At 41.3% G+C, this 13,446-nt stretch overlaps 2 protein-coding genes across 5 annotated transcripts; one reads left to right on the plus strand and one right to left on the minus strand.

The window, feature by feature from the left end:
* The first annotated feature begins 207 nt into the window (after positions 1-207).
* On the plus strand, positions 208-6,265 carry LOC109513202 (CLOCK-interacting pacemaker-like). Of its 2 annotated transcripts, XR_002167676.1 has the most exons (5): positions 208-445; positions 1,258-1,375; positions 2,656-2,825; positions 4,579-5,923; positions 5,959-6,265. XR_002167676.1 is itself a non-coding variant. In XM_019865479.1 (4 exons), the coding sequence occupies exons 2-4, from the start codon at positions 1,270-1,272 to the stop codon at positions 5,314-5,316; spliced, it is 1,014 nt and encodes a 337-aa protein (XP_019721038.1). In that variant the 5' UTR covers positions 208-445; positions 1,258-1,269; the 3' UTR covers positions 5,317-6,265. The 2 variants fall into 2 exon arrangements, 1 of the variants encoding a protein (XP_019721038.1); XM_019865479.1 differs by having other exon boundaries at positions 4,579-6,265.
* Positions 6,266-7,466: 1,201 nt separating this feature from the next.
* On the minus strand, positions 7,467-12,189 carry zdhhc22 (zDHHC palmitoyltransferase 22). Of its 3 annotated transcripts, none has more exons than XR_002167678.1 (4): positions 12,066-12,187; positions 10,208-10,765; positions 8,203-10,119; positions 7,467-8,151 (listed from the first exon to the last, which is right to left on the minus strand). XR_002167678.1 is itself a non-coding variant. In XM_019865481.1 (4 exons), exons 2-4 carry the CDS (start codon positions 10,761-10,763, stop codon positions 9,848-9,850), a joined length of 741 nt encoding a protein of 246 aa, XP_019721040.1. In that variant the 5' UTR covers positions 10,764-10,765; positions 12,066-12,189; the 3' UTR covers positions 8,171-9,847. The 3 variants fall into 3 exon arrangements, 2 of the variants coding, with proteins under 2 accessions (XP_019721040.1, XP_019721039.1); XM_019865481.1 differs by lacking the exon at positions 7,467-8,151 and having other exon boundaries at positions 8,171-10,119; positions 10,208-10,534; positions 10,622-10,765; positions 12,066-12,189; XM_019865480.1 differs by lacking the exon at positions 7,467-8,151 and having other exon boundaries at positions 8,171-10,119.
* Between the last annotated feature and the right edge of the window lie 1,257 nt (positions 12,190-13,446).

Consider the following 13,446-nt stretch of genomic DNA (forward strand, 5'->3'; position numbering starts at 1 on the left):
AGTGTTTATGTTTTGGGTTGATGGGCATCAACTCTTGAAGTGCGACTCACTAGATTACTCTGTGTTCGATTAAAGGCCACTGTTTAACCTGGTCCACGATAAAGCGTACATGCACTTGCAGTTACTCCAAGCATTTTTATTTGCTTTTCGCGTCCGTTTTTAACGTGCATGTTTCCTGGAACCTGTAAGTTATCATTTATTTTTTTTTTGTTTAGTTATTTCAGTAAAACAAGTAACAGTTATGTCCCAACAGGGGGCAGCAGGGCGATTTATATTAATGTTTGCCGCTATGTAGACCAAAGAAGAAGTAAAGAAACTGCGTGAGACGTCATTTCTGGCATAACGAGAAAGCAACAGGAAAGGGCTGGATAAAAAGACCCGAATTAAAACACGTCAGCAACTTTGCATGTGTCTATTTGACGACAATCTATCCTGAATCTTACTGGTAAGCCTTACAGTTTAAGTCACATCCATAGTCACATAGACATTTTTGTCCCGGCGCGCTGGTTGCCACGCCAACGATATGCTAATATTATTTTCCGTACGTTGTAAACAGTTTTCAAAAAAAGCTTACGTGACCAACAATAAAGCGGATAGTTTTAATTATTTCAATAGACTTTTTTTTTAAACGCAAACGACGGCGGTGGCTCTGAACGTTTGCGTTTGCTAGCTAACTTAGCAAACGTCGCAGCAACGCTGGCACGCCCCCAATGTGTAAATGTCGATCTTTTCTCATGTAGCACCCGTGAATGTTTGCAACTATATTCTGTTGTTTACTTATCAACTCTGTTCCGAGATATGTTTAATTTGCATTCTCTGCTCGTTATTCACTGCCGTACAGAGGTCAGATTCATAATCATTGGAGTGCTCGAATAAACCGTTGTCACGGATCATTATTTACTGTCTGTAATCAATGACCCTGAAAATGAAATCGTGTTCATAATTAAACCGATCACTCAACTAACTTGTTTCGTTTCGCTTATCAATTACTACTCCTTAAAAACATCATGCGAATGACTCCTCTCACCCCCTGATGAGACAAGCCAAAAGTCACAACTCACAACATTTATGGCCCAGTGGCCGAGAGGTTGGGGGTTCGATCCCCAGCCATTGCGCCCTTTCGAAGTGTCCTTGAGCAAGAGACTGAACCCCCAATTGCTCATAATATTGTGTCATCAGTAGGTAAATGAGAAAAGGGTGTAAAGTGCTCTATAAGTGACATCCCATTTAAATCATCTATTTGCATATTCTTTCCAGGTTGAACCAAACATGAGCAGTTTTAATCAAGCCGTCCAGCACAGGACATCATCCATCACCAGAGTAAGACACCATGATGCATCCAAGCAGGATTTGGAACGGGATTCGGGCTTCTCAGGTTAGTATTTTGTTGTATTCTTGTTCAGATTACGCCTATGTTGTATCAAACAACCATTACCTTTTGTTTCACTCTTTTGATATAGTCTTTGACAATATACACTCATGGACAAAATTGTTGCCATCTCTCTGTTCATAAAATAAAAGCTAAATTTTCAGTAAAATAAGTTGAAGCTGAAAAAAAGTGGTAATTCACAAAAAAATCAGTTGTCTGCTTTTGTATTTAAACTCTTCATATTCGTATAACAATGTCTTGGAATGAACATTACCAGCTAGTTAGTGTATCCACAATTGGTGAAATAAACACTGAGCATGGCTAACATCAGCACATTTCCAGGCAGATGTTAATTCACAAAGCGGAGAAGAGCAGAGAATAAGATATTCTTTTTCTGAACATTACTTTACCCGTTGTACTACATTTTGATTTTATTGAGAATAATTCCATTGTTTTAATTTTTTATGTTTAATTAATTATGGAGCACATTCAGTGGAAAAAAAAAGTTATTTACCCAATCATTTCAAAGTAATACATTTTACAGCTATAATTGAGATACTATAAAAACCATGATATAGGAATTAAACTGAATCCAACAGTGCTTCAAATAACATTTAGGAATACCTACCAATTAACTAGAGTTTTAGAAAGACAAATTTGTCATGTTTTTCGAAAGGCACTGTTTTATCTGGCTGTGGTGTCTCAGTCTGAATATTGAAAGGGGGTAGCACATTCAAATATGACTTCAAAAGTAGAAGAAATGAAGAAAAATACAGAAGACACAAAGAAGAAACCGGACATCATGTTGAATGGACACTGTAGATCTGTGTGCTGAAATGGAAATGAAGAGAATTAAGAAAAGAAATGCAACCACCGCTTTCTAGAAAGTGCTGTAAATGGAGCAAAAATAAATCATTCATCCATCCATTTTCTAATCCACTCATCCTCACGAGGGTCGCGGGCGTGCTTGAGCCTATCCTAGCTGTCATCGGGCAGTTGGCGGCGTCCGCCCTGAACCACTTGCCAGCCAATCGCAGGGTACACATAGAATAAGGTCAGTCACAATCAGAGACAGAGATCTCTGTCACATTGTGTGTCTTGTCTTAGGTCAGCTAGGTCTTAAGTAACACAAAAGCAAATCATCTGGACTGGTTGAAACCCCATTAGGTTGATGGTTTGGTTTCTATTACAGGGACTCTCAAGATGCTTATCTACATCTGCCAACTGTTTCTATAATGCTCTCGACTGGTCAAATGTGATAAGCTGACTTGTATCATACCTTCCAGATGCCAGCTCGGAGTACCAGAGTGCTGTTGATGTGACTGACTCTGAGGATGCAGGCGGGAAAAGGCGTGCAGTCGGCCAGGACCCGGCTGGTGTGCATCTAGCCTTGATGGGAGCTTCGTATGCCGGACTTTCCCCGATGCTCATTATGAATAACTTTGTCCCTAATCAGGTAAATGCAGCATGAACACAAGTATCTGTCTACCTATGACAGCCTGAGCAGATTGAAACCGAACTGGCATTGAACTTGGTGTAGACATAGACCGGAGGAAGATAGATACTCATGTACTTATTTGATGCCACCAATACACAGTTATGGTTGTTGATCCGCCATTGCTGAGACTTATTGGGTAGAACACACACATCCCGGTTTTCAGACAGAGCGTGGTCACCATTTTCTCGATATATTCATGACAGTGGTCACTGAAGGGTTTCCTTCACCTGACTTGCATGCAGGCAGCCTTGTTTTGAGTTCCCACTCAGTGACTGTGAGGATGTGAGTCAGGCTGTCTGCCTCCGTATGGTGTTGGATTCAATGTCTTTCTGTACCTGAGGTTACTTGTTGTTTCTCGCTATTTTGTATCTTTCAGTCCTGCCTCTCGGTGACCTAATAGTTCTTTACATGAGGGTTGATTTTCTTACGCCAGTATAGCTTCTCAGTCACGCAGGTCATGCTCAAATCCTCAAACAGTGAATCGATTGTTCGGGCAAGAGTGGACTTCCTCTTGGTTGCTTCTTTAGTAAGTGTGCGTGTTATCATCTGTACTAGGGATGTCCCGGTCACATTTGGGTGGTGGGGGGGGGGGCACCTGAGTCACCTGATTTTGAGGATCTGCCGATACTGAGTTCAGATACAAGATCTAAGTAGTCCTATTTATTTGTTTGTTTGTTTGTTTGTTTGCACCCGACACCTTTTATATGCTTAATGAAGCAGTGGTTCAAATTAAATCAAATATTGAAATCCTTTTTTTGGGTGGTGGGAGGTGACAGCACATGAGTTTTTTAGATAGCGTATTAAATTAGTTGAGTTAAACACAGCTCTATGATTTATAAAAACTCAGAAAAAAATTGTGATAGTTGACTGTGTGTTTACATACCGCATCTAAAAGGCAAATGCAAACCAGTATGCAAAGCGGTACCAGTGTAGTGCAGACAAAATGTCAGGTGGAGCGGTGTAATTTTTTCAAAATGCCAGATACAAAAAGAATCGCAACATATCGTCTATTTAGCAATTTGGAGTCGGTCACAAGAAGGAGTCATGTCATGTAATTTATGATAATACTCCTTTTTAACACTCTGTAGGGCATGTTGATTTTTATTTACAGTCACTTCCCTGTTCCTCAGGCAGGTCGTTTCTTTGCTGGCTACATTACATTCCACCTTACAATTCACGGAGAAATGATTCACGAGTAATTAAATATTTGCATTTGAAATGATTTTTGGTTGTAAATATTGAAGACGTTTCATATTTACGTTTTTAGCACCGATCTAATTCGAACTCTTAATATGAAGGGGTAGGACTAAATAAGTTGTTTAAAATGCTTCCTACTTCCCTTTGAACATGTAAACTGTGCTAAATGATTACCGTTTGGGTTTTTTTTTTCCTTTTTTAAAATCTTGTTACTTCCCTTTTACTTTCCGTTTTCTGTTTATATGTTGAATACACAAACAAGCTCTATTATCGGGCCAAATTCACTCTTAACACACCTCAGAACAAAGGACAGTCTTATAGAATCATTTTATAAACCCTAAGGATGTCTGAGGCTGGAAGTCCTTGGTCGAGAAGGGGCAAAATCAGGACTAAAACACGCTACTTGGCACCGGTTAGTGATAGAATATTATTTCATTATAAATCCGGACCCTGTATGATCTTTTCTTCCACTTACGTAGTAGATCCAGTAATCACTGTTTCTCATTGTCTTTAGCCTTCGCAAGTGACTCCATCTGACAAACAGTGGTGCTCCTCTTCATCTCTTGATGTCATGCCTCAATCTCAGATGGTTCTGCTTCAACCAATGATGTCGCCAAAAACAACCCCTGAAAATATCCCCCAGTCAAAAAGCTACACGTCCACTCACAAGTCCTATCCTAGAATCGCCCCAAGACCCTCAAAGAGATCAGGATCCTCCAGATCGAGGGGAAATGTGTCTTCAGTTCATGACCAGCGACACAGGAGACATCAACAAGGCAACCGGCAACACGGCACCCCCACACCTGGATGGGAACCACAGGCTCCAAGCAAAGCAGCTTTGCCCAAGTTGGAAGTATCAAAAAAGCTCTCTCATGTGCCAGCCGAGCACTCTGAGCTGCTTAATAGGATGTGTCTTTCCTCAGTGACAGGGACCACCTCTGTACCCCCCTGCACATATCAATCTAGGACTGAGCTTGACGACAACCAGCCGTGTCCTGACATTTACCCGGACGGCCTCTTGGCAGAGTGCAATAAGTTGAAGCGTTTCAGCAATACTTATAACATCCTCAGCAACTGCGGCTTGTTGGGCATCACCATGCGCACCAAACAGCTGATCAAGGACAACAAGCGCACCCAAAGTCAGCTGCAGCTTCTCCAGGAGCATACGGCGCTCCTGCTGGAAGCCCTGGGAAGCGGAGACCCTCAGCTGTGGACTAAACTCCAGCTCTGTCTGCAGGACTTTAACAAGTAATGGGACATGGGGGGGAAGCCAGCCACACTAGCAAAGACCTACTTTGCACTATATTGGTAACTTCACAAGCACTAGCAAAATGTGAGGAACCAGCATCTCACCAGCCTCCACATCAAATACTAGCCGATCTCATTACTACAGCCACATCCTGTCAGGGAAGGTTGGGTTGTAGAGTGCATGCTGGGTGGGTGCCTCAGGAAAGTTTCAGGACTGGTGTCACCAAAGATAGATTTCAAACCCAAACATCGTGTCCACTGTGAGTTGTTACCACAGGACCACCCATCAAACAGCACGTCTGCAAAGAGATCTTGCAGCCTTTGCTTGGTTCGGTGCAAGAGAAGAGGCGAGAGTTGTGGCGGTTAACATTTACAGCTACTTCACCATGACCACATCCCCTGCTCACAACGCTTTGAGCATCCAACACTCCCTGGCCAAGAAGAAGAACATCACTGTGCTCCAGCAACCTCCTTCCTCACCCGACATGGCTGTGTGTATTTTTTTTTCCTTTTTCCGAAGTTCAAGGGTACCTTCGAGACGGCCCGTTTTAAAGATGTGGCCAATATCAAGATGGCGGCACTGCCAAAGATCTTGGAGAATCCTTCCAGGAGTGCATGAACGCTTGGAAAGTACTTCAGATCGCAGGGAATTACTTTAAAGAGGACTGCTTGTAGTTTGTAGTTGGATTTGAACTATATCTTTTGTGACTCCAGTCGTGCGACTTTTCTGATCCACCTCATACATTCAGAACGGCTGCTCAAAACTCCAAAATTTAAAACGAAAGCACATCCGGGAATACCCATTGGAAGTTACCAAAGCATGAGCAAACCCTCGTCTTCAATCACTTTCCTATTTCTGCAAAACTCAAACATAATCTGCGGCTAGGCCATCTGACTCATATAAAAGCATGCCGCAATACACAGACACTGAAGGATTTTAAAATTAAAAAAAATTTTTTTAAATAAATTTACCGAAAGTAACACACTCTAAAGTCGAAGAGAAGCTGTTTCTCTGACAAGATTATCTCTTATTTTTAATGAAAATATGTCTTTAGTACACTTGCCATGTTTGTAAAGTGATCAGACTTTTTAGCCATCCATGTTGCTCACAAAAACTGCAGTCAAGAGCATAATATTCATTTGACCTTACAAATAGGATTTGGTCCATGAGATTGACCGACATTCGGTTAGTTTGAAATTGATTTTTTTTCCCAGTAGAAGTATGCTGTAATTTTGTGGTGTTAATTTTCATAAAGTACGAAAAGTCAACGGGTAACAATTTCAGATAAAAGCGTTCTTAGTTCCCATTGTTGTTATATTTTATAACCAATAGGTAATGCATACACTTTTTCAAATTTGATGGGGAGCCACCTTGTCACATCATGCCTTGCTTAGATTGGCTACTGGATTTTTGATCAACCATAGGTTAAATTCCTTGTTTGATCACCAGTAATTCAACTCGCATGAGTCCTTTGGCACTCCAATACTCTTGAGAACATTTTGTTCTTCAATAATCATTGAAATAAGGTTGGAAAAATATATTTTCAATGATCCTATGATAACTTAGAAAGGCATCGGTTGTGCAGTAGCTTGACATCGTACCTTTAAGGCAAATGGTCGTCAAATATCAATTTGCATCGATTCTCACACAGATCCCTGTAACCTCTTGTGTTCGTGTCATGTTTTGCCCCATGTAGCAAATGTTAGCATGCCATCATTTTCAATTCATGTGAGTCATTTTCGTGTGTGTGTGTGTTTTAAAGGTTTAATAGTGTCACAAACTGTACCCATCTGTCCTTTTTCATGTGACGGCAGATTATTTAAAAAAATATTTCTTTTTTTTTTCCACTATTTGTTGTTCTTATCAAAAAGAAAACATTTATTGTTACTATTAATAGTGTGACAAACTGTACCCATCTGTCCTTTTTCATGTGACGACAGATTATTTAAAAAAAATTTTTTTTTCCCCACTATTTATTGTTCTTATCAAAAAGAAAACATTTATTGTTACTATTTTTATGGTAACTGTCCAATGTGTTGACATTGGACAGTTACCATAAAAATGTGCTTTAAATCAGTTAAAAAAAAACAAGGTTCAAGTGTGTTAAGTGAAGTTCTGCAACCCTAGAATTGTATATACTGTGTTTCTGTTACTGCCATCTTTGTTCCTGTTGCTGTTTTTTTCTTCTTTTTTTTTTATAATGTAAGGAGACCATGACCGTTATTCTAGCTGAAAGTAATAACATATCATACTTTGCACTTTAGTTACCAGAATCCCGCTACCTGCTTGATTTATTTATTATTTTAAAATGTGTAAAAATGAACGATTTACTGTGCCTTTTGAATATGTGCGTGCTTGTGTTAGAGCTCCAAATGCTTGGATTGGTGTCCACCATGTCATGCCTCCCCAAAGAGTCAACAATCAGTGACAACAGGAAGCCATAAAGTGCATGGGTGAGTTTTAATGATAAGCTGTAATACTGTACAGTCCTTTTATTTTGGCAACACCCAGAGTCAGCAGTATTACGACGGAAATGTTTTGAACAGAATCAAATTGTACCTTTCTTTTTGTGAAGCGTGCCTCTTGTGCAAAAGTCACCTTGACGAATGGTCATAAAACTTCCTTTGAAAAAAAAATATTTGTCAATTATTTTGCGCTTAAAAACATCCTATCACCTGTGACTTATTTAAATTGAAGAGGTTACCTTGTATAGTGTCTCACCTGAGTGGTGTTAAATTGAATACATCGAAGCACTTGGGGTTTATGTGTTTTACCAACCACAGGCAAAAGAGCTTAATACGAATTAAAGTAGTAAACAAAATCTAAAACATCTGTTACCTATGTATAATGCCGAATAAAGGAGTGAACAAAATCTAAAACATCTGTTACCTGTGTATAATGCCGAATACGCCAAACAGTAGCTGTAGTACATCTGTGTAAAAGTCCTTCACCCCATCATTAGTGTCAGCAGTGTCCTGCAATTACGTCATCTGTGGGGCCGTTGTGTACGAAACACGTAAGTCATGTTATGGCACGTTGTGATTAATACCCTGGATAATTACACCGTGCAGCGAGCCCATCAACAATCAAGCTGTCGCGTTCTCGAGAGTAGACAAGAAATGTCGTGGTGATTCTTGACATGCTAGCCCTTAACGCCAAACCTAATAACTGGAAAAACAATACATTTCCTGAATGCTCTCTGCAGTGTGTGTCGGAGCAATCAAGTCGCATTCGATTTGAGAGCATAATACAGAAATGGAAAGCAAGACATATTGACGATTAACCTTAAGAGTTTAAATATTGCATTCTAAAACACTTCGTAAAAGAGAAATGTACACTCCTATATGCTCGATGTATATGGCTCCTCTCCTAACAGGAATGTATTGGCAAGAGCTACTTAAGTCATGGCAAAGCAAATGCAGTGGAACCTCTGGGAGTTTGAAAGTGGGCCAAAAGCTGTTCAATTTGGAGGTCAACCAAAATGTGCCTCAAAAGTCAAACACAACTTTTGAAAGCCTCACACGAGACATCAGCAAATCTGTTTTGCTTCTTAAAAGTTGCGACGATAACATAAGATGTCCACTGTAGTAACCGCTGTCCCTGAAAGGGTTCATATTGACAATGACAAATGTTTGGCTCCTCGGTACAGCACGAGCAAAACAATAAATTGAACAGTAATTAAGAATCCAAAATCATTTTACCAAGCAGCTGTTCAAATAGCATGTGCCTGTAAGCACTATGGCTAATTAGTAGCATGAAAGAGAGAGAAACTAGTCTAGCGAAAACTTGTTTAAATGGTACATTTTAATTTTGTGTACTAACATCCTATTCATCCCAACTAGCCATGTTTAAGTGTACGTTTATGCTATTCACGGAGCCCTGTCGCAATTAGCATAATCAATGAGTTATGTCCACCCCCGGAAAAGGTTAGAATTTCCTATATATACCACAAGATGGCAGCAAAAGCCTTACTTTTGTCTATATGAAGCTCTTCACTCACTTAAACAAAAAGCATTTGTATACTTATTATGGCTTTGGTCGGGGCATGGAAACAGCAAATGGGGGAGTTTTTCAGCAAAGAAAGGAGGGTACGTCCAGACTTTGCCAATGCCCAATCGCAAATGCAATATGTGGGGTCACCTATGGGTGACCTACTGCTCTACAAACATGTTCTCTTCCCCTTTTCTTCAAATGGTGAGTCGTTTTAATTCAAAATTACGTTTATAATTCAATGACTTTTTATTTTTTGTGTGGAAATTTGAAAAGCATAATCCATCCCAGGACATTAGTCAAATTGTTTGGCAAGAAAAATATTTTGTTCCTCATGGGAAATAGCAAAGATTCTGCTCCAGGGTCAAATTGTGACAGCATAAAACCTTTCAATCTCTGCTTTTGTGCAATTTTAGAGGCAGATGTTTCGCAAAAGTCTATGAAGAGGTTCCACTGTCTTTTGAATGTCTACAATTCGCCTGGCAGAGCATTTCTTCGAAAGTGTTACTGTGTGAATTATTGAAAGCTGCTGATAAATGAATGCTCAGTCTTGCTTGAGTGGCTCCTCAGAGCACATCTGGGCTGTGTGCACAGGCAGAATAAGGCCCAGCGCCCAGTTGGAGCCAAACACATCCGTGAGATTGCTTCTCCAGGGGCTGCGGTTCTCTGCCAGTTGCCGCCTCTGCATCTGACACCAGGTCTGGCCCCGGGCCACCAGCAGCACCTGCTGGCAACAGAAGCCCGCACACACCAGCCCGATGCCCAGCCACACATACAGCATCAGCACCAAGAACAGCTGCAAGCCGGAGATTGTTCCTGGATTGAAGGGCAGGAATTCCATCCTAAATCATACGTCATAATGGAGTGGATTTGTTGATTGGGAGAAAAAAAATGGAAAACTCACCTGTGAAGAAGTAACCAGTGGAGAGGGGCAGAAGGGTCAAGAAAGTCAGTGGGTTTTCAAAAGAGATGGAGTATTCCACCGTGAGGAAGGCCACACCAAGAACCAACGAGTACAAACACGTGCACGAGGTGTAGATGCAAAACATGATGAAGTAGCGCATGTTTTTGTTGCCGATACAATTCCCGGTGAAAAAGCAGTGGTGATCCCGTTTGAGTATCACTTTCTTGCACAGTTTGCAGAAGTGGCGGCCATTCAGGAGGTAGTGCGCGTCCACTTTGTCCGAGCAGTGCGGGGAACACACCGGGACCGCCGTCTCGTTGGCACTCGCTGCGGGATACAGGATCGTCATTGCATAATTCCCAAGGGCGTTGAACATCAGGAAAAGGAAAACGACAGTGGGAACGGTTGTGGAACATCCTGGTGACGTGTCGGAGCTGGGGAAGATCGTTGGCATGAAGAAGCCAAAGTGCAGGACGAAGGTGACCACAGTCGCCATGAAAAAGTAAGCAGGGGCCACGGCATTGAGGAGCCTCAGTTTGAGCATCCGGGTGAACATGCCTGTGTCGGAGACACACAAGTCATCGTGCTGATCATGCTATCACCACCAGTGGTGGCACAGAAGAGAGGTGCAAACTGAGAATGATTATTTCCAAGTGGGAAAATATGTGTCTGTTCAGGCGACATCAAAACGCATCCAGTCCAGGACTGTCAGTGCCAGCAAAGATTTCCAGTAGTGTAGGTGGATGTTTTTTTTTGCGGGGGGGGGGCTTTTGTCCAATATGATTTCATTCTAAATGTATTGCCCTGTCAAACCCAGACTTGTAACGCTGGCCAATGTACTCTAAACTATGTTAGCAATCAGACTGTTCCTTTAAACAATCAGATTTCAAACGGGCTCAAAAGGGCTTAAGGACATCATCAGTTTCCCATCCGCTGAATGCTTGGTTAAAGCAAAACTTCACGTCACAGTCAACATTATAGTCAACTTTGACTATCATGATATAATTAGCATCTTTGGTGAGTACCATGTATTTTATTCATTTTTTTTGCTTCTGTCATGTTCTTAAACAATTGTGAATGGTTCCAGTTCATGGACATTACATGGCACAGTGGCATACTGTTATACTGTTAACTGTATAGTTTTTGTATAGCATTGATGTGTGTTTTTTTTTTTAAACTGTGATAGTGGTAGTAGTGTTCTTAAATTTTTATTTTTAGTTTTGGCTTGCAGGGGAACAAACTTGAACGAGAGGGTGGGGGACACCGACACGGGGGTGGAAGAACAAATGAGGACAGGCTAATGTTTTTCGTACTCGATGATAGACCCGGTGACTTGATTAAAAGCACACTTTCCCAACGAAATAATTAAAATGATGTATCAATTTATAAATTAAAATAGGATTCATAGAGAATAATTTATATCGCGCTTTCACAACATAAACAAAGGAATAAGAAAGCGAGGGAGGGCGAGTCAAGTTGTTTTGCAGGAGAAAACTCATTTGACCAAACTGGGTTCCCTGGACCCTTTGGGGCCACGAGTGAACCAAAAATACCTCGCCCTCTGCACGGTGCTCTGCTAACCTACAACTGAATAGCTAAGCGTTTGCACGGAAGATGACAGCTATGCTTGTGTTTCGGAGACTCGACGTGCAAACACGGGGATGACCCTCGGCGTGCCCTCCCAACGCCACTCATTCCACACAGTCAGTGTTAACCGAAACCATCCGCGGTTCACTTGACCGATATATGAATTATTAAAGCACCGTGGTGACGTCTTTAGTGCGATTTTGGCGTGGAGGACAAAAAGAAGTACGAGCATGATGGTGGTGGTGATGATGAGACAAGATTGGTCGTGTACCTGCAGCCGTGGAGGAGCTGTCCTTTTCAGCACCGCGGAGCCTCCGAAAGTGCAGCGGGGCTTCACAGATTCTTTTATTTATGGCGTGCTTGCCCCTGGCTCCATCGCCTCCTGCTGGCGGGAAGCCTTGGTTTTCCCAACCATCTTTCATACATTTTTTTAATCGACATTAATAAGGTGTCTATTCTACTATCAAAATAAACTATATATTACACGCACATTATTTTTTAAAACCTCCTCTAAGAATAGCTGGACCAATCTTTAAAAAAAAGGATAAAAAATGCGGCCCTTTAACACCAAAGTGTGCCCACCTCTTTAAATTACGACTGTAATTGTGGTGAAAGTGCAATGCTAACTATTTTCCAGCAGATAGCACTGCAACATCTCTGAAGAGCTATAATAACGTTCACGATAAGAACAATGATTTTCTAAATCGTGGCATGCTGCACTAGTTCGTGTTTGTTTTTGTTTATACCTCATGGCTGCAAGGGGGTAAAAATATTCGAAACATTTCAGAGCATGATACAGTGCAACCCCAGTACCAACAAGGGGACTCCGTAATCTTGCTCATATGTACACTGCAATCGGATTTCGCAGGTGTGCCTAATATTTCATGCAATAATTACATTATATAATGTCTTTTGTTTCAGTAGTTCAGTTGAAACAGTGAAAATCACATAGATTCACAATTGGAGGTGCCGAGGACTAAGCAGAGCCTCAGAGGGAATCGAGCCTTTATTGGAGGTGCCGAGGACTGTAAGTGTCATCAGAATAGTTTGTTGGAAGTGAACAATATTTTGTTTCAACCTCAAGGCAAAGAGGACATTTTGTGTTTGTTTTATGTACATTATTATTCACGTTGTGAGATATCTATTTTGTGCATAAATTAAGTTTCGTCATTTGACGTTATCACTACTATCGCGAGACTTGCGAGGAGGTAAGGTGGTTTTTACCTAGACACAGACAGACACTCGAACGCAAGACATCAGAAGAGCAGCAGCTGTAAGGACTGTTGGCTCGTTGTTGAAGATTCCTAAAGTGTATTTTTGTTGCCCAAGACCTCCGAAGTGGCAGGCGGCAATGAGTTTTCATGGTGTCGGTGTCGGTGTTGGTGTAACAAGACAACCCCAAAGACACGATTAAACACCCGTCATTTGAAAACCACGTGCCCTGGTTTTGTTACTTTGGAGCTACAGAGGACTAAGCAGAGCCTCAGAGGGAATCGAGCCTTTTCGGTTGCTGGTCCTTCTCTGAATGACCTTCCGCTAAAATGTTCGGCAAGCCCTTTCTCTCCCTGTCCATTTTTAAAACTCGTTTTTAAGACGCATCTTTATTCTTTGGCTTTTTCAAGCCAATATGAGACTGACACTATTTTATTGTT

This window comes from Hippocampus comes, unplaced genomic scaffold (genome assembly GCF_001891065.2).
Source record: "Hippocampus comes isolate QL1 unplaced genomic scaffold, H_comes_QL1_v1.1 scaffold443, whole genome shotgun sequence".
NCBI lineage: Eukaryota > Metazoa > Chordata > Actinopteri > Syngnathiformes > Syngnathidae > Hippocampus > Hippocampus comes.

Coding starts and splice junctions, on each gene's coding strand:
- zdhhc22 (XM_019865480.1), bottom strand. CDS start 10,763: ATGTTCACCCGGATGCTCAAACTGAGGCTCCTCAATGCCGTGGCCCCT. Junction 10,120..10,207: donor CACTGGTTACTTCTTCACAG/GTGAGTTTTCCA, acceptor CCTTCAATCCAG/GAACAATCTCCGGCTTGCAG.
- LOC109513202 (XM_019865479.1), top strand. CDS start 1,270: ATGAGCAGTTTTAATCAAGCCGTCCAGCACAGGACATCATCCATCACC. Junction 1,376..2,655: donor ACGGGATTCGGGCTTCTCAG/GTTAGTATTTTG, acceptor CATACCTTCCAG/ATGCCAGCTCGGAGTACCAG. Junction 2,826..4,578: donor ATAACTTTGTCCCTAATCAG/GTAAATGCAGCA, acceptor CATTGTCTTTAG/CCTTCGCAAGTGACTCCATC.